A 19,634-nucleotide genomic window follows, 5' to 3' on the forward strand; every position below is an offset into this window, starting at 1 on the left:
CCTACAGGCAGCGTGCCAGGCCACTGTGGGTGCCACGCCATGCCCCCAAGACGCGTGCTAGCCCCGCTCCGCCCCTGCCTGCTCTCTACCCCCAGTGCCGGAGCATGAAGCTCCGCCACTGGAAGGAAGAAAGGTAAATGGGTGTTGAACACAAGCAATGACAGAACAGAGGAGAGAAATGAGGAGACATTCGGGCCCAAACTACGTATGAGGTTAGTCACAATGCAGGCTATTAACTGAAGTGTATTTTTCTGATAAGCAGTCCATGTGAGGAGAGGGGTCCCTGCTCTAGACTGGGATTCTAGTGTGAGAAGTGTAGGAGAGGGTAAACTTCTGCCAAGCTAGATCATGTCATCAGAAAGGGACAGCGTTGTTTGGTCTTAATTTAGTCATAACTTAGCACTTGAACACGTCAGAATGGCCTTAGCTCCCTAAAGAATGTGTAGTGCCAGAAATGGTTGAATCCTGCCACTAGCTACTCAACAGAACCCAAATTCTGTCACATGTGGTTGGCCCTAAAATAATGGATCCAAAACATAGATTGGGTTTGGATATAATTCTGAAAGCAGCATATCCCTTTATCCTTTTCAGCATAGAAAATAAAACTTGGTGGAACATAGATAAATATATTGAATTTTAATTAGTCAATGAGGAACAGAACATAGCACGAATGGTTTTCAAGAAAATTATCCATAGATACAAAGATTTGCTTAACTTCAGCTGAGCTGTTTAGTTGTAGTTGCAGCTCAAGGCTTTGATCTGCTGGCAGTCCTCCAGGGCAAACTCTTAGCAGCAGATGTGTTTATCTGCTCCTTGGTTCTAATCTCCTCTGGACATATTTACACCAAACACTAAAAGATGGCTGTTTAGCATGAGAGACTTTTCCACCTTGCAAAATGTCAAAAGGCCAGAAGGAAATGTGACTGACCAGAATATGACCTATGTTCACACATAAGACAAAGGTTTTCTTTCAAAGGTCTTTATTTAGAATAGTCAGCTCAGAGAGCTAGGATACCATCAGCTCCTGATGCTAACCAAATAGCTGGATCACATAGTGTTCAAGCTGAGCAGAGACCGCAATGAATATGAGTTTCTCCACTAGCCTAAAATGAAGATATAAAATCCACTGGGTGATATGGTAATGGCTTTCTCAAAAACATAGTCCACATAACATAATCTCTCTGGGTTACCTCTTATCCTTGCCTTCAGTATGCTATGAAACATATCAGAATCAAATTGGGGGGAAATTGGTTATCAAATTTCCCATGTTATCCACAGGATTGCTGAATCAGGCCCCAAACTGAGTCAAAGGTGCCTTGCATGTAAGTGTGTAATGCTGAATACCAAAACAAAGCCTTTGATAGCATAAGGTAAGCAATATATAAGCAATATATTAATCTAAGGATACCCTCTGACTATTAAGCCACTAAAAGCTCCTAATGCCCTAACTATTTTTATGAATTATAACAATGCTGACATTTGAATGTAGTTGCATAAGGTTTCATATGAAAGGTCTAGTGCTACAGAATATATCTTAATTTACACTAGTGATGATATGATTTGCTAGTAAGTAGTCTGAAATTATCTGATTTAAGTCAGGTGTATCTTGTTAAGCATGCATTTTTTAAAAAAAGAATAATGCATGTCTTTCTCCCTAACAGCTAAGTGAAGAAAACACATATTTTTACTAATTTGTTGGGAACAGCCCACAGTTGCTGGGACACCCCGTCAGAGAGGCAGCATATAAATGATAAAATTATTCTTATTCTTATTACACAGATATCCAACCCAATTTCAGTGAAATATTGATTAGATAATGGGAAATTTGACAGACATTGTTTTTCTCAACTTGTTTCAGCTATATTTCATGATCTAACTGGACCGACATAATTCTTTCTAATACATGTCCCTTTCTCTGGAAAGGGATCAAACATATTATGGAAACTATCTTCAAATTTTGTTTCACTTTGCTTCTTTCTGAGTCTTTAATAAATGGGTGCTCTACTCATCTACTATTTAATGAAAGGAATGTGATGAAAGTGTTATTGATTCCATTTGTATGACCTTGTTGTCTCCATTACATACGAGTGACAACTTTCCACAACAGTCTGGACACTTCCTTTAGAATACCTCTCTCATTTCCTTTGCTAGTACACACACACTGCTTTTGACAGCTTTTGATTTTGCCAACAAGCCCTGAACTGATCTGGGCCTGCATTGATCCACTCTGGACAAATTCCAGATCAGCCCCGTTTGGTTCAGAATCTGGGATTTGTCCAGACCAGATGCACAGCCTTAATACATGCCTATGACAGATATGTAGATACATGTTCAGAGGGGTGCTGAGCCCTCCAGCAACATTTTTAGCATGGCATTTTGAAATTATGATTCAGTAGACCATCATGAATGCAAAAATACAGTAGTTGTCCTATATAGTGAAGGTAATGACTCACCACTAACAATGCAAACAAAATGACTCCACAGCTCCAGACGTCTGCTTTTCTCCCATCGTATTTCTCCCCCTGTACAATATGGAAATAGGAGATTTAACCTGAAGGTTGTTAGATAAATAATTATCCAGGTGTCCTTGAATTCAGTGGGAGGAAACGTTCTTTTTCTCCAAACCACACCAATATATTACACAGATCTAATATATTACAAAAAATGCTTAATTGCACACAATGAGTATAGGATATATTTAGTGCAGTTTGGCAGGTAAGAAGTAGAGAAGACCACCTTTTGAAAGAACAAAGGACTTATGTTAAAACAGTAAACAACAATTTTAACATAACCATACTGTTTAAGTCTATGCTTTCCCTGTCTGTCACTCTACCCTGCACAGAACATTAATCTCCCTGTTTAAGGACCTCTGAGTCACTGTAAATATATCACATTCACAAACTGCATTTATATATGGCACTAGCCAGGTTAGCATGGGCATAGTGCCCACCCATTTAGGAATTGCCTTAGGGATCATTAGAGCTGCTTTGCCCTTTCCTGTTCTGTGGACATGTATACAGATCTTCAGTAATGTAACACTGAGATGAGAGAGAAGGCCGTAGATGGATAGGAAGTTATGCACATACCTCCCATTCCAGAGGATGGATTCGGGTATTGTGGTGCACATTGTGCATACACAGAAGGGAGAAGGGATGAAAGGGTTATTGTGAATCCAATGTCAACCCCTCAGAAGGTAGGCGAGGAAACTTTGGCACATGGGCCAAAGCATGTCTCTCAATTTGGCCCATGAAATCATTCCCCCAAAACCAAACCCACCTGCTCCACACATGTTGTTATATTGCACAGGCTGAATGTCATAGGTGACATCTGCTATGGGGCAGACAATGACATGGTTAAAAAGGTACAATAGGGAGTTTAAAGTTAACTTCTAACTTTTCATTTGCCAGTGGCTCTCATGCTGACACTAAGCCACTGGGAACTCTCATGCAGCCAGGTGAGTTTGCTGTCAGAGCTGGTCAGGGCTTGTGCTATGACTGCCACTGAACTCTGAACCCCTTTGAATGTTGAGAGGTGGGCAGGGCTGCAGTACTTAAAAAAAAAAAAGATTAAAAGAGGAAAACTTTAATTTTCAATTCAACTATCTGCATTTGTTTGTTTTTAAAGTTACCCCATGACATGAAGAAAAATGTCTGGAGAACTCTTATTAAGAAGTATTGTATGTCCTTGTACTTGTCTATGATCCACAGGATGACAAGGAGAATGTATTGGAATCGCATGTGTAAGAAAAAGTCTGAAGAATCAGCACAAAACCTGAAATGTTAGAGATGCCTTGAGGATATGAAAAAACTGTTTCTCTTCCAGTTGGTTCTTTATGGGGCTCGGAATTAGTCATATTTGCCAGATCATGACATCAGCTGTCAATCCCCTGCTATTGATTTTATGAAGCTTAAATTCACAATTGTCCCCTGAGTCTGACAGGGGGGAACCAGAACCTTTTGTTTACCAAGTCACTAGGGGCTGCAATAGTAGCATACCCTTGTTGTCCAGTGACACACCAAGAGTAGCACGTTTCACCTTTCTTAGGTGAAAACTGAAAGGGCAGAAGACGGCTCAAAAAAATAGTTTGAATTGGAAAATAAAACCAAGTAAACACAGGGGACTGTTGCTCTGGCTGTTAGTGATCACATGAATGTCCTTGTACTGAATTCTTATAAACCTCTTGTACTATTCAGATAACCAGACAATGTGATACAAGTGGAGGACTATCCAGAAATACCCAATAATAAAAGAGAGAAATAAGTTTTTGTTGTTGTTGTTGCTGCTGCTGCTGTTGCTGCTGCTGTTGCTGCTGTTGAAAAAAGGATTATTTTAAGGATTTCAAGCTCACTTACCCGAATTACTTCTGGACATGCATAATGTGGTGATCTGGAAGAAAAAAAAGATGATCCAGTGAGTACTGAATTCCTCCTTGTTTTTATTTATTATGTGAATAATAATAACAACAATATGGCTTCCAACACATATAAAACAATAAAATGTCAAACAATAAAAACCTCCCGATACAGGGCTGACCAGATGTCCCCTAAAATTGGTGTAGTTCTTTATCTCCTTGACATCTGATGGGAGGGCATTCCACAGGGAGGGTGCCATTGCTGAGAAGGCCCTCTGCATGGTTCCCTGTAGCCTCACTTCTCGCACGGAGGGAACCACTAGAAGGCCCTCGGAGCTGGACCTCAGTGTCCAGGCTGAACGATGGGGATGGAGAAGCTCCTTCAGCTATACAGGGCTAAGGGCATTTAGGGCTTCAAAGGTCAGCACCAACACTTTGAATTGTGCTCAGAAATGTACTAGGAGTCAATGTAGATCCTTTAGGACCAGTGTCATATGATCCCAGCAGCTGCTCCCAGTCACCAGTGTGGCAGCCACACTGTTGTAGTTGAAAGTATGGGCTTTCAGAGACAGCTCTACCTACCATTCAAACAGTATCAGGGAAATTCTAAAGTTCTCCCAGCTGCTGTAAGATTATTAAAAATAGGCTGAAAGAACAGGAAAGTTGTCACTAACCATTTAAAACTGGCAGATGTCGTCAGCTAGTGACTCACAGCTGAATATGAATGAATGGCTGAATTAATACACATTTATTATAGAAGGCTTTTGGCCATAACAATATTAATAGTACAGTGAAGTACTAAAATAAATGGGCAAAATTTATATATCCAAAAAGCACGAGAGCCAAAAGACAGGTCAGTATCAACCAAAAGTCATTATACCTCACTATTCTGACAATAGATTTCATTTCTGCTCATAAAACAAGCTAGGAGCACATCCAAATTAACAAGTCCCTAAAACTGTCATAAGCAAATCCATCAAATGCCTCCACTTAAAATATTATGGCATGAGATGACACTGTTGGGTACTGTGGTGCTTAGACTGGGAGCCCTGCAGATCAAGCACTAGCTTCCTGTTTTACTGGGGACTCTGGCTGAAGGAGGGAGCTACAGGTAGTTCACGTTGAAGCACTTGTAGAACAGCCCCAAACCATCCTGGCTCCAGGGAGCCAGAAATACACCAAAGGGCTGTTATAAAGCTGACATATCTGCTGTTTTCCTTTAGTCTGGGCACTGCATATCTGAGAGAAGCAAGCAGATTTTCCATCAGGACCCAGCTAGTATATTAATGATCTTAGGCTGCTTTGCTTCAGTCTACCTCCTGTATTCCTGTCTATTATCTGCCTGTCTGCCCAAAGTATTTGCCTCCCTTTGGGCCACGTGTTTGATTGATACAGAAGCAAAGCATGGCACTGTTGTATGCATTAACCAAGACACTTTCTTTTATGCTTCTTATCTTCAGAGTGCCTTAAAAGAATTTCTTCATCACCAAGAGGAAGCTGGAGAATATTTGCTCTAAATAATACATAGCTGTGCTCTTGAATTGTATTGCGTAGCCATCATTAAGCCTATTTCTTCTGCTCTTCCAGTTTTTACTGGTCAAAAGAGCTTGCTGATCCATGATTTCTACATATGGCCCATCAAAGCAGTGAGGAGGAAAAATTGGACAGCAGCAGCAGCAACCCCCACCAATATAACATGTGCTCAGACCACTGTCTGCTGCTGTGCTCCCTGCCTGGCAACTAATTGAGAAACAGTTCCCTGAAATCAATTATTCATTCCAACCTGCCACATAATAATTTTGCATCCTGGAAATTATATAGCAGTAGCCATTTGCTTTATAGCCTTCATTAGAAGCAGCCTGACAAAGCAAGAGAGATCCAAACAGTTCTAATAATGTATGCAGATTTCAAACAAGACTTTTTCTTTTTACCATCACATGGCAGATTACCAGGAAGTGATTACTGTGCATATATTCTTATGGGATGAAATAATAACACAGTGCATAATGCCAGCTTCAGACCATTATGCTTGTATCTCTGTGCCACATCCTTGCACGAATTCACTGGAATGTTATTGGTATAGCATAAATGCCTCCTATCACTATTATGGAAGAAATGTCCCAAAGGAAGGGCTTCACTTCGTAGTAACAACACAAACACATTCAAATTATCTGAAACTTCCTATTTCATACAGGCAAAAGGATGTGTGGACAGAAATACAGGGCACTGAGGGTTTGGACCAAATTAGATACAAGAGATCCCAACTACTTTTAAAAAATCAAATTGCTCATAATGTGTGTGTGTGGTTTTGGATTGGGACTGTAGCACTGAGGAAGGGGAAATATGGCTCCTTTATATTTCTCCCCCGTGGGAACAACATTCCCTTTAAGAGAAAGCAATTTAAGACAGGGAAATGAGGGGAAGAGTTCCCCTCCATCAGGGTCACAGCTCTAATTCAAATTGTCCCTTGCCACAACTTTTAGAAAAGAAAAGACACGGGAGATCCAGTTCACGGGTCTTGCACATCACAGCCAGTGTATTCCTCATGTTCAAAAGCCATCAGGTATTATTGTATTATTGCATGATTCTTACTTTGGGCCCCAACAACAAAACCACCTGTGTCTGGCCTGAGCTCCACCAACCTAGTATGGTACTATGAATGGATTCTTCCCCCCTACACCATCTCCCACTGCAAGGATTGTCCCTGCTGGAGCATGCAATCAATTACTTTCAACCAAGAGTATGATCCCAGTCATTAGATCTTCTAGGTGAGGTTTAAAAAGGTCATTAAACCACACAGAATAAAGTAAGGGTTTTGTGTTTTCAATTGCTGGTGAAGTAAAGAAATGCTGTGGCTAATGTTATATACAGATGAAACAGGGGGTCAGGGAGAAATAGGAAAGAGAAATCAGGCTAACCTGACCACTCAACAGCTGCACCTCAACTGCTGTGACAGCAACATGAGCTCTTGGCATATCCACTCTAAATTTCCTGCCAATTCACAGCAACTGTATATCTCCAGCTTTATCTTGGCTCACAGCTCTAAACGGGTTCCTCAGGCCAACTAGGATGCACAGAAAAATCGTTTCCATGCTGCCAATCACCAAACAGCTTTGACTGCTTTAGAAAAGAAAATCCAAATTTAATCAAAAATCTATTTATCTTCCTACAAAGTCATGAATATTTCTTTGGCTCTTATCACTAATTATTCAGTGCATGTGCATCTAAGCAACTTTATCCCTGCCTCTTCCCCCTAGGCATATCCTCGTCTTTTCTACTGCATCTCCAGGCAGTAACGCTACAATCTGCACAGCGTCTTCAATAACAATATCACTCAGCAAGATCAAGAAGCAGTTTTCGCCAGCGGCCTCTGTTGTGGTACATTGGAAGAGGCATGAGGATTAGGAATGTTTCTTGTTTTCCGGGGGTTTTCTTTTTCTTTGCGGGGAGATGGAGGTTGTCTTCCCTCAGTTGCAAACTCCATATACAGCAATGGGACTCTGAAATGCCATTCTGTAGGCCTTGGCTTGAGCATGAAGCATAACGATTTGGTGGCACAGTCCCATTCTGTATCTCTCAGGGTGGAACTGCATACCAGACACGGGTCAGAAAAGTAGCTGGTAGAGAGCACAGCAGAGGAAAACTGGCAGGCTGGGGCCAGATTAAGCAGCTTCCTACTGCTTAAAGCTTCTCTGCTGTAAATTATGCCTTCCAAACCCCCATGTCCACAGAATAATAATAATAATAATACCTTTATTGTCATTGTACAACCTGTGTACACTGAAATTAAACGAACCTCCCTCCCTTGATGTCATCTAGTGGACTCAAGGGACAGCCCATGATATCATGTGCTGTGTTCACCACCCTCTGTAGAGACTTTCAAGCCAGCATACCACACTGTGATACAATATGAAAGGACACTTTCTATTGTGGAACGGTAAAAGGAGTTCGTCAATTGTTGTTTAAAATTATTCTTTCGCAAAACCCTGAGGAAATGGAGTCTCTGTTGGGCCTTTCTGACCACCTGAGTTATGCTGATTTTCCAAGTGAAGTCCTCACTAAGGTAAACTCCCAGGAATTTAAAGGAGGAGACTCTCTCCACACAGCCACCCCCCCCCCGATATACAACGGGGCAGGTTCCCCTCTCTTCTTCCAGAAGTCCAACACCATCTCCTTTGTCTTACTAATATTTAGGTTCAAGTTATTCTCTAAGCATCATGTAGAAAAAGCAGCAGCAGGACTTAATGGACATGAGACTGAGTTGGAACATGCAAGTTTTTGGGTTCAGGAAATACGCATTTTAGATCTGGTTCACACATTATTATGGGATCACCTCCACAGGATCATCTCAGAAGTCCAAGAAATGTCAACATAGGAAACCAGCAGTACTAAATAGGTGGTCTTGCCACCCCATAACATAAAATTCTCTGTGTGGCTTACAGTAAATGTGGGTGGATGGGTAGGTGAAATACAAAACAAAACATACGAACATTTAAAAATGGGAGAGACCCTACCAAAATACAACAATGCAGAACTTATTGATAAATCTGAAGCACACCTTCCAGTTGCAAACATGTATCTTCAATGTACCTAATTGTCAGGGTCTTTACCTATAAAAAAAGAGGACCTCTGGATCTGCAAAGGGCTGCTTGGAAAGGGACAGTAGTAATGTAGGGAACTAAAGGTGCTGCAATTCAGGCAATGATTTCTGTTTTTCCTATTAGTTTCGTTTATTATTAGTTTCATTTATAAAATTCCTGAAATGCTTCTTTCTTTCTAAAAATAAAAAAGTCTCAAGGCATCTTACAGCAGATCAAAATACACAAAAATTAAAACAAGGCAATAATATACAACAAAATAATAAGTGACATAACCCCAGCAGACAAAACATAAGAGAAAATCATCTTTAAAAATCATTAAAGCCACCATCTCACCCCATCAAATGCCTGGGAGTAGAGGAATATCTTGACTTTGGTATGATGCCTACAGAAGTGATCCAGTGTACATTTCTATCTGAATTACTTTGCCCCTTCTTTTCCAAGTACATTCCTCTGCTGCTCTGTGAACATTTACAATTCACACATGAAAAAGAGCAGCAGAAGAATAGCTCCAGCGGGGGTGTGCTATACCTCCACAGTTGGAAGCAGCAATGCTTCTGAATACCATACCAGTAGTTGGAAATCATGTGAGGGGAGGGTGCTCTTTCATTTTCTTTTCACTGGTTTCCCACAGGCAAGTAGTTGGCCACTGGGAGAATAGGATGCTGGATCCAAGTACAGAGCCATCAGAGAAGAAAATCAAAGAGTGTGCAATCTGCATGGTGGATTTTCTATATGGAGACCCCATCTGTTGGCCGGATCCAGCAGGCTGTTCTTATATTCTTAAATAAGGTTTCCATGTTTCCTTTGAGCAGGCAATCTTCTTGAACATAATGAGGAATATAGTGGGGGTGTGGTGGGGAGTCAGTACAGAGTTCCAAACATAGAACTCTGTGGTTCTATGGATGGAAAGGCAGCTACAGTTTTAGATAATAAATTTAATTTTTACTGAAGTGATCTGACCTTAGGCAAACACAACAGCAGTTTAAAAAAATCAAGAGTCTGCCTCTGAGGTGCCGACTTCCCTACAAAAACACACAGAAATAGAGCCCTGATCAGAAGCCTCTCTTGGGATGATGCATAGAGTCTACCAGCTGTTCACAGTATGTCAGGAGAGGGGAGGCATCGTGCCAGGTGGTGCAGATGCACCCTTCTTGGTACAGTTCTACACCACCACCTGTATCAGAATAAAACTGGAACAAATCATTTCATCTCTCCCATATATTCGTAGCCTGCTGAATGAGAGCAAGGATTCCCTACAGAGGCACTGATGCAAAACGCTGCTGCACAAAAACAGTTAGTAAAGGACCTCTCACCAGCCACACCATTTTTATAATTGTTATTCTGTAGAGAATGCTTCTTTGAGGATTTGGTTTAGGGTGGAATCAAACCACACAGATGTGTCAACTTCATCATAGTTACTGCTCACTTTGAGCAGAGGGATTTTGTGTGAAGCAGCACAGAGACTTAGTGCTACAGCTTGTTTCCCAATCAGCCTGGCTGCCCGCAGCAATTCCTTTATATCAGGGGACTCATTCCCCCACCCAAGCTATGATAAGAAAACAGGAGAAGCGGTAACTGTGCAAACTGAAAATAAAAAAAGAGGAGTTAAATTTCCAGGAGATTAACATGAGCAAAAAGGAAGTGAGAAAATGTCAAAACCCTCAATAACCACCTCTGCAATTTCCAGGCCTAAGGAATTTTGGCAATTGGAAGGGAAATAGCACCTCTAATGCTAATTAACATGAGGCATAAGCCTCTGGGAAGTTCTCCTGCTCAAGTCTTTACTTTTTTAAGAGAATGTTTGCCTCACAGAGCTGTCCAGCTGAGGCTCCTAGCTCACCTTGCTTCTCTGTTGATAGTTAATCTCAGGCCTTGCTGGCCAGAGAATCTTTTAACGGGACCTTGTTGCATCAATTTTCTATATTTTCTATATTTTACAACCAAATTATAATTATATCATAATAGAGGTTACAGATACTTGGTATATATTTGCACAATGCATTTATGTGAGAAGACCCTTTGCATGCCATTTCAAGATCCCACAGCCCCAAGCAAAACCCCTTTCCATCTACAAGGGCAGTTACCTTTATATAGCCATTATATAGCTAGGACTTGAATTAGCTTAAAATTAGTCCAGTCCCCACTTACATGAATATGCATTTGTGTGTCTGTCTGCAGCAGAGAGAGTGATACATATCATAGACACAGGCTGCGAATACACCAAGCATTTAAAGTACATCATTTCCCCTAAAGAATCCTGAGAACTGTAGTTTGTGAAGGGTGTTAGAAACTGAATCTGTGAGGGATAAACTATAGTTCCCAGGATTCTTGGGGTGGGGAAAGAATAATGTGCATTCAATGTATGGTGTGTAGCTCCAGAGCAACTATGTATACAAACAAGCAAAGCCCCTTTACTCTAAGAATGAAAAAAAAGTGCAACAGCCACAAGGAGACCAGATATGATCCTAAGGCATGTATGTGCTACACATTCAGCCCAGCTTCAAGTATATTTAACTGTCATGTTTCTCATCCAAAGGACCCAAGTAAATGCAGTTATGAATACATTACAGTAATTCCTGAGTCTGGAGGGGGTGTGGAAGGGGACAGTTAAACCACAGTCATATGTTAGGTAGTATTTATAAACTTCTTGAAGATGTCTTAGGACCTGATCCAAAGAGGCTTGTGATCTAACTAAGGAAAGCAGGGGACGAAAGGAAAGAAAGTCCATCACTGTACCACTGTACCACCAGCTGTACCACTGCAGCTTTGTTGGCATCCTTCTGTCTCGGGAAACAATGGAAGAGCACACCTTTGGGGGTGAAGTCAAACCATTGGAGAGTTGCAGCTAATTCCAGGTCAACATAGGCAAAACATGGCAAAACAGAAAGTTACCGTGTCCCAGCCAGATACCTTCATCATAACAAAGCCATCCTGACTTTCCCCCTGGTGGCAGTCAAGCACCAGGGGGCTATAACTAGCAATCTGCAATATCATAAAAGCATCATGCGGTGGAGAAGTGGCTCTGGGACAGATGGGAGAGCCTTCCCAGCATTTAATTGCCTTGAATTTTCTTTGCCTGGAAGGTAAAGGCAAGCGAGAGAATGAAGAAATCTGAACTAATAAAAGCTGCATCGTGCCAACTCCCCAGCTCCATCCACTCTCTGCTGTTTGCTCATGGGCCTCCCTGGCTCTTGGAGAAATGCAAAGTCTTGCTGAATTACCCCTGTGCTTCAGGGACCAGCTCATCAGCATGAAACTTGCCCGGGTGTGTGATTTCTACAGTAAGCAGAGCTTCAGGGGCTGCCATTCTCCCAACAAACCTCAAATGTGGCACATTATTCCCCTCAGTTGCATGTATGTGTGTGCACATGTTTAAAACTGTTCTGCCCTCCCTATGAAGATGTGAACAGCGGAGGGTTCCTAGAAATGAGGGATTTATTACGATCAAGGCTTGATGTGCAGTCAAATCAGGCAGTGGCAAATTATGTCAATGAAAAAGCTAGCCTGCTTCTCCTCCCCAGCTTCCCTATTCAATGTTCTCTAAGATATACAAAAAACAATCAAGGCTGCACTTTTTATCGTTTCCTCCAGGGATGTTTTTATCTATAGGCATCAGCGTTAGAAGCAAACAATCTGTGCTGATCTAATGAGTAAATCCCAGCAAAAGCTATAACTGAATGATGGAATGTAAATAAATAAATAAATAAATAAATAAATCCCACACAAAAACCCAAAGCAGCAGCTGCCTAAAGGTAATGTTCAAGGCTACATACTGCAGCCTTTCTAAAGCCAGCCAGAGGTGGATGACCTAATGGATCCTTCCCTAAGAGGGCACTGGGATGGACAGGCTTGATCTGTATAGAAAAGTCTTTAACAGAGCACTTGAACTTTTACACTCCAGCAATACAGAATATCTGCTTCGCTGCAGCATCAAACACAATTTGATCCCTACAGTTCACCAAATAAAAGTTAACTGGAGATTCCTTTCGTGGCCATCAATAGCGCATACTGTTATCCAACACATATTTCCTTTCTCTCTTTCTCTCTCTCTCTCTCTGCTAGAAAATCAACTTCTGAGCACACAGGAGTATGTAGCTGTTAAGATTTAATGGCTCTTTCAGGATTCACTTGAGGAAAAAAAAAGATGTCTGCAAGCACTGGCTCCACACTGAGGACAAAGCATAGGCGAAACTGTTTCTGTGAAAAGCTCTGATGCAGGTTTAACTAAGGGCCCTAGGAGAAGACTGGTCAGAATTCTGACTTCCCCTCCATCCTTCACCCCCCCTCCCACGTTTGAAATTGTATGGCACGACACTGTGCATCCCTCACTCCTCCCTTACCAGATACAACAACGCAAGGCACCAGTATCAGCCATGCTGGGCTACATGCCAGGAGAATTAATGAAGTGGTGTAATAGCTCACATGGAGGCCTAGTGATGGTGCTTAAAATGTATCAGCAAAGCAGGGGATCGGAGAGCTGCTGTGTTGTGTTTATTACATTCACGTCTCTTCCTTTCCATTGATTTCTTTATTAGTGCATTTTAAGGCAGCAACACGGGGCTTTGTTCTGCTCCAGGCTCTGAGGTTTGAATTCCAGCACTACCCACAGATTAGCACGTTTGCCCTCTGAGATTCTAGGCTGGGCTGACAGTGCCATCTGCTACATTACCTGCCGGTTAGCTCCTAACTTGTATGAACCTACAGGGCAATCTAAAATTGGGAAGTGATTTTTTTTTGTTAAGGGGGGGGGGGAGAGAATGCTCCAATAGAACTACATAGATTCTTTCATTTGAAAAAGAAGGTGTGAATAGAGCAGAGGCAATGAAAAGCAATGAAATGGAGGGTGGCTGACCTTTTGGCCCTTCAAACATTGCTGGACTACAGCTTCCATCACCCCTGACCATATGACATGCTGCTTGGAGTTGCCGCAGTTGTGCTCCAACAGCATAGGGAGGCCACAAGGTCAACATCCCTGCTATGGTGAATCTGACTTAAAATGTGGTTCAGGAGATAAATGGGAGAAGGCCTTCTCGGTAGTGGCTCCCTCCCTGTGGAATGGCCTCCTTTCAGATGTCAAGGAGATAAAGAACTACATAACTTTTAGAAAACATCTGAAGGCAGCCCTGTATCGGAAAGTTTTTTATTTTTGATATTTTACTATGTTTTATATATGCTGTAAGCCACCGATAGTGGCTGAGGAAACCCAGCCAGATGGGTGGGGTATATTAATCATCATCATCATCATCATCATCATCATCATCATCATACCATCTATGGTTCTGCTGCAAGATATGTGTCCAAAGTAGGGATTAAATGATGCCCAAATTGCCAAGACACTAACAGTTAAGAATGAGACAAAAGCAGCATAACAGACAGACTAAAGAGACTGACAGGTAAATCCCAAGCAAAGATTATAATTAATGGGCTTGTTCCCACCCTCTGCTCACCAACATGCTCATAAACTGAATGGGCTCACTGGCTCAAAGGAGCCATGTTGAAGTTTAAGACAGTGACATAATAGTTATTTCCACTGAGCGATGTGTGTGCATTCTACATAGCCCTCTACATGAAAAATGAGGTGAGTTGGTTAGCATAGCTGCCGTTCCAATTTATGTGCTCGTTGAGGGATATTTTGAACCCAAGGAACCCCCTGCTTTACTCATAGACCCTTCCTAAGTCACCTTCCCCATTTCCATGTCCCTGGATACTCTAATGGTCAGGTTCTCCCACATGACCTCTTTCGTGCCTTAAGTTTGTGTGTGATCAGAAGCTATTACAACCAGCACCTTCTCAGTGATGGTACCCTCACTGTGGAGCTGCTGGACAGGTCCCATCCATCTTTTCAGGAAATGCATTGTGGCTTTTTTATTCAGGAGGTCTTTTAGCTGCTGTGTTGGAATTGGTTTTATATATGGGGCCCTGCTGCTTGACCTGCGCAGCTGTTTGGTTGTTGTTGTTTTGGTCTTTCGGTGTTTATATGAATGTTGCTTCAGTTGTTACATGTAGATTGCCTTTATTTTTATTGTTATTTTGTAAGCTGATGTGAGAACCCACAAGGTCAGTTGGTGGGGTATTAAATGTTCTGCATAAGAAGAGTATGTTAACAGAATCCATTTCTGCTGAATGAGTGTTCCGTTCCAGGCAGTGCTTTTTTTTGGGGGGGTACTCAAGGGTACACAGTACCAGCACCTTTTTTCTAGAATAAAAGCACTAGTTCCAGGTAAATACTTGAGGAACATGCCCTAGAAAAATATGGAAACCCTCTTGCCTCTGTTCTCACCTGGGTTCTGTATCATCCTATGGGCTTGCTGTTACAAGAAGCAAGTTAAATACCAGTAGTACAAATTACAAGTCTCTGCATTTGCTGATGTGTGCCACTGATGTCTACCAGACTGCTTACTTTCCAGATCTCTTTGCAACCATGAGAAAGAAAGAAAAAATCTTGGAAAGTGCTGCTTACTGGACAACAGCAGTGGGGTCAGTCAAATTCTTCATTACTACCAGTAGGTGGTGGCAGCGTACAGAGGTTCCATAAATAGCAAGTCTAAATTCCTGGGGGAAACCTGCAATTGAATCTCCATAGTAGTCTAAACACAAGGGAAAATCTGGCTATTATAGTCTTTGGGGATTTTAAAAGCATATTTAAACAGCTCTGCTTTCTATTTTTAGGTGTTTTGGGTGGGGATTTCTCCTCTGCTGTAGAAACTCATAAATGCATATGCCTGTAGGCTTTTAATGGTTGCATTTGAACTGCAATTCGTTGTATATATACAGTATGAAACCAGAGGCTTTACTGTAAAGGAAAACAAATCTTTGCTTGTTGTGGTGGTGGTGTGTTGGGTGCTTTTTAAAAAAAAGGTCTCTTATGTAAGCGTGTGTAGGAAGTTTTATTTATTTACTGCAATGCATGCCACTCTCTCCCACTGCGAGTGGAACAGTGTGTGGAAGCCATCTCACAAAAATTCTGAAGAAATCTCTCCAGGACGTTTGCATTAAAAAACCTCGGATTCCAAGCCTGGAAGCTTGATGCTTATTGTTTTAAGTTAACAAAAAGCAGTGCGGGGAAGGGATGTTTTGTTATAGGTGATTGAGGTTATCAGTATCCCACCTCTTAACAGTCCAAGCTGTTTCTTGTCAAGATGAGATGTGGTTTTCATTTCTGTTAGGAAAATTAACCTCTGTGTTGCACTAGGAAGTACATACTGGATACTTGCTTTTGTGCAAACAATGTACCCTGGCGCTGCTGAACTACCAGGAGCCCATCTACATCCTGTGCCCCCCCCCCCCAATACTGCAGAGTTTTCTTAAGATGGGAAGGGATGGATGTAGCATAAGAAAAGTCCTGCTGGATAAGACCAAAGGTCCACATAGACTAGGGTCCTGTTTCCCACAGCAACAACCCACTTGCCTCTGGGCAGCCCACCAACAGCACAGGAGGGCATAGCCCCCTTCCATGCCACCTCTGAACCTGGAATTCTGATTTGGTCATCAGGACTAGTAGTAACTGACTGGCTAGCCACCTCTGCTTTATGGCCTCATTGCAACTTACCCACAACTTGTTTCAAGCAAACTGTCGCCGACTTGCAGTGACGCCATCCCAAAGTCTGCTATCCGGATGTTATTCTTTTCATCCAGCAATAGGTTTTCTGGTTTTAAATCCCTGTGGCTGTGAAGAGAGGAGCAGGTCATGGGTTAAGACAGAGAGCAGTCCCTACTCTTCAGGCAAAAGCCACCTGGCAATATATGAGGCTCATTTGCTCTGTAATTGCTTCCAATTGATCTCATTGGCTTGGGAGAAAACAAGACTCAAGGGTTATTTCCTGCCACACTTCTCTCTGTTTTATTATAAAAAAAAAAAGAAATGGGGGTGGGAAGATGATACTTTTGAAAAAAGTTATGGGATTGGGATAGATATCCTCTTGGAGTACTTTCCCGTCCTGTGATTCTCAATTGTAAGACTGTACAGGAGAGGGGTTAATGGAACCTGTTGGTTTGCTGAGGATTTTCTCAATGGTCCTGGAAGAGTAGCCGAGGACCTACCCTTTCTTAAGGAGACTGACCCAAACTCCTGGGCTCTTCTGGAAAGAGAGACCTTCATTGGGAATAAAGGCTTAGGTTCTCTCTAGAGATTTTGGGATGTCTGCTCTGAGCCTCCACCTATGCTCCACCTGGTACATGTGTATGTAAGTGCAAATATTACGAAATGCCAGTAGGTCTCCCTTGACATCCTTCTAAAGGAAACGAAACCTGGGCAGCACTGGACACCATTTGTTGAACCGGGGAGTGCAAATCAAATCAAAAGTAGCATTTCAGGATGTTGATGGATTTGGCTTGTTTATAACAGCGACCAGATGATGACAGCATGATCTATGCCCACTCTGGCTGATGAAAAGAAAACAAGGAAGATTGCTACCATTAACAGTGCCCCTTCCAACACCACCCATCTCAAATAGACAATCACTCAGCTCCTTGGTGCTGACTATCCACTATGAGCGCTATTCCCAGCTTTTCTTTTCAGGGAATGATAGTTGAGTGGCTGGTCGCTCTGCAGCTCCAGGATCAGTTGGATGTTGTCTTTCTCACTTTGACCTTAAAGGCTTGCCTACACTTCCATTTCTCTTGCTGCACCCCAGAGCAAACCTACTCCTTACTGCTGAATCGGAGCAAACGTCAGTTGGGTTTCCTGCAGACTGACATTTTCTCAAATTCAGCAGTAAAGAGAGAGTTTACCCAGGGAAAGTGGCAGGACAAATGGAAAACTGCTTGGACCCATGCCTAGAAAGTTTTCAAGTGAAAAACTCTCAGACCCATGCTTTCTAGGCAGGGGAAAAAACGAAGTGTGGAAGAGCTCTGAGCTTGCTGGTCATGAGTTCACTCATAGTAACTGCATCCCATTGCTCCTGGCAGGACATCTAGCAGCCTTTGATAACTTCGATTACTAGGATTCTTGAGGTTGGGACCCAATAGGTTGTCATAGAACACTGACCCCACTCTTTCCAGGTAGGAGGATTATTATAAAGAGTATGACTGACTTGAAATTATTTATTTGACTTTTGGTTTGGAATAGTCAAAACACACTTCAGCTTTTCAATGTGGTTTCCACAGCAGGCTCAGTACCAACACCCCTTTTTGTCGTAAGTCCTGGACATCAGGGAGTGAGCTATGAAAAAGTCCTAGTGATTTTTTTTAAGTCTACAGGGAGCTTCGCAGTGCCTGAGCTAGCCCATCCCAGTTCAATGAAGCTGCACACTTGGACATGAAAATAGAAGCTTAACAAAAATGTAGCTCAGAATAATGAGCAGTTGCTAGTCATCCCTTGAGAACATCTCTGCAAGGTTCCACAGTGTTTGACTCATCCTCTCAGGGTGAAATTTATATCTGTCTAGATAGCAACACTGCCTTCTAAAAAATAAGCTTGTTTATTGTTTTTTCTGCATTACGGAAATTATTGGGGTAAAAAAGACTACTTAATGAATTTGTCAACATTAACAAAAAAGAAAAAAAGAACTTAAAACCAGTGATGTGTAACTGTTAGAAGTCACATTTCCTCAGGGGTAATCCTTTGGTGGGCAGAGCCAGAGCCAGTGACCATCAGAGCCAGAGACAAAAATTAACTAATTTCACACTGGCTTCCATAGGTGCCAATGTTATGGGGCCCTGGTCCTTTGTCCCCCTAAAATATTTAGGGGGAATGGACCTGCCCAATATTTTCTGCAAGTTGGCATCTCGCTCCCTCTCTTGGGCAGCCACCTCCTCTGCAGCCAGGTGCCAACCTCTTTTCCTGGCTTGTCTCCCAGCTTTCAGTGCCATTTCCAAGCAGGGCAGCTGAGGAAGGGCAGGCAGGCCAGTAGGAGAGGCGAGCGGGTGGGGATGGGGGCTAGTGGGCAGAAACTTCTTGCATGGGGGGAGGGGTGAGAGGCAAACAGGTTGGAGGAAGGGGAGGTCTGGGCCCAGTTGCACATGGCAGAGGAAGGTGCGCTCCTCAGAAGTGTGGGGATGCAGGGAGAAGTTTGGGTGGGTGCCCCCCAATATTTTATTCAAGTTGGTGTCAGTAATGGCTTCCTCAGATTATTATTATCGATCCTATGCAAGTCTACTCAGAGGTAAGTCCCACTGGGTTTAAAGGAATTCTCACATAAGTACACCACTAAAAAATATAATAAAAAAGGAAAAACCAGAACAACATAGCTGCTGATCTGGAAGGCAAGTGAAAGTAAGTGCTTTCAGACTGGTATGCTACACACACAGACACACACACACACACACACACACACACACAAAACCTAACAATTTCTTCCCAGAAATCTCCCTCAAAAAACACCCATCAAATGGTGTTTTTTTAAAAAAGTTATCCATTTCTTTTTATCAGATAAATTATTTCAAACAAACTGCCGCGGGCTTGCAGTGACACCATCCCAAATTCTGCTACATGGCTGCCCCCTCCAGTTGTTCTGAAACAACATGGACAATGTGGGGTGTGTGGGGAAACAAGGAGGAAATGAACAGGAAGGAAGAAACAGAGATGGGGCAGAAAAATGGGGCAGCTTCCCCCCTTCCTTTTTGTTTTGCTGAGGGCTGCATAAAATGATGGAGGGGTCCATATGGCTTCCCTACCTGTGCTAGGATCTAAAAAGAGCCTATTGGAGCATGTCAGTGGCCCATCTAGTCCAGCATCCTGTTTT

The 19,634-nt window shown here is 42.3% G+C and overlaps 1 protein-coding gene across 16 annotated transcripts in view; it reads right to left on the reverse strand.

Annotated features, from left to right (window-relative positions):
• BRSK2 (BR serine/threonine kinase 2) overlaps positions 1 to 19,634 on the reverse strand; it is a 395,119-nt gene that overhangs the window by 74,135 nt on the left and 301,350 nt on the right. For all 16 annotated transcript variants that reach the window (XM_080998644.1, XM_080998638.1, XM_080998650.1 and 13 more), the window contains exons 5-7: positions 16,502 to 16,618; positions 4,353 to 4,386; positions 2,454 to 2,522 (exon numbers count right to left, since the gene is read on the reverse strand). In XM_080998644.1, the coding sequence (XP_080854770.1) occupies positions 2,454 to 2,522; positions 4,353 to 4,386; positions 16,502 to 16,618 (220 nt within the window). The remainder of the gene's footprint in view (positions 1 to 2,453; positions 2,523 to 4,352; positions 4,387 to 16,501; positions 16,619 to 19,634) is intronic.

This window comes from Podarcis pityusensis, assembly GCF_964106645.2.
Source record: "Podarcis pityusensis genome assembly, chromosome: 1".
NCBI lineage: Eukaryota > Metazoa > Chordata > Lepidosauria > Squamata > Lacertidae > Podarcis > Podarcis pityusensis.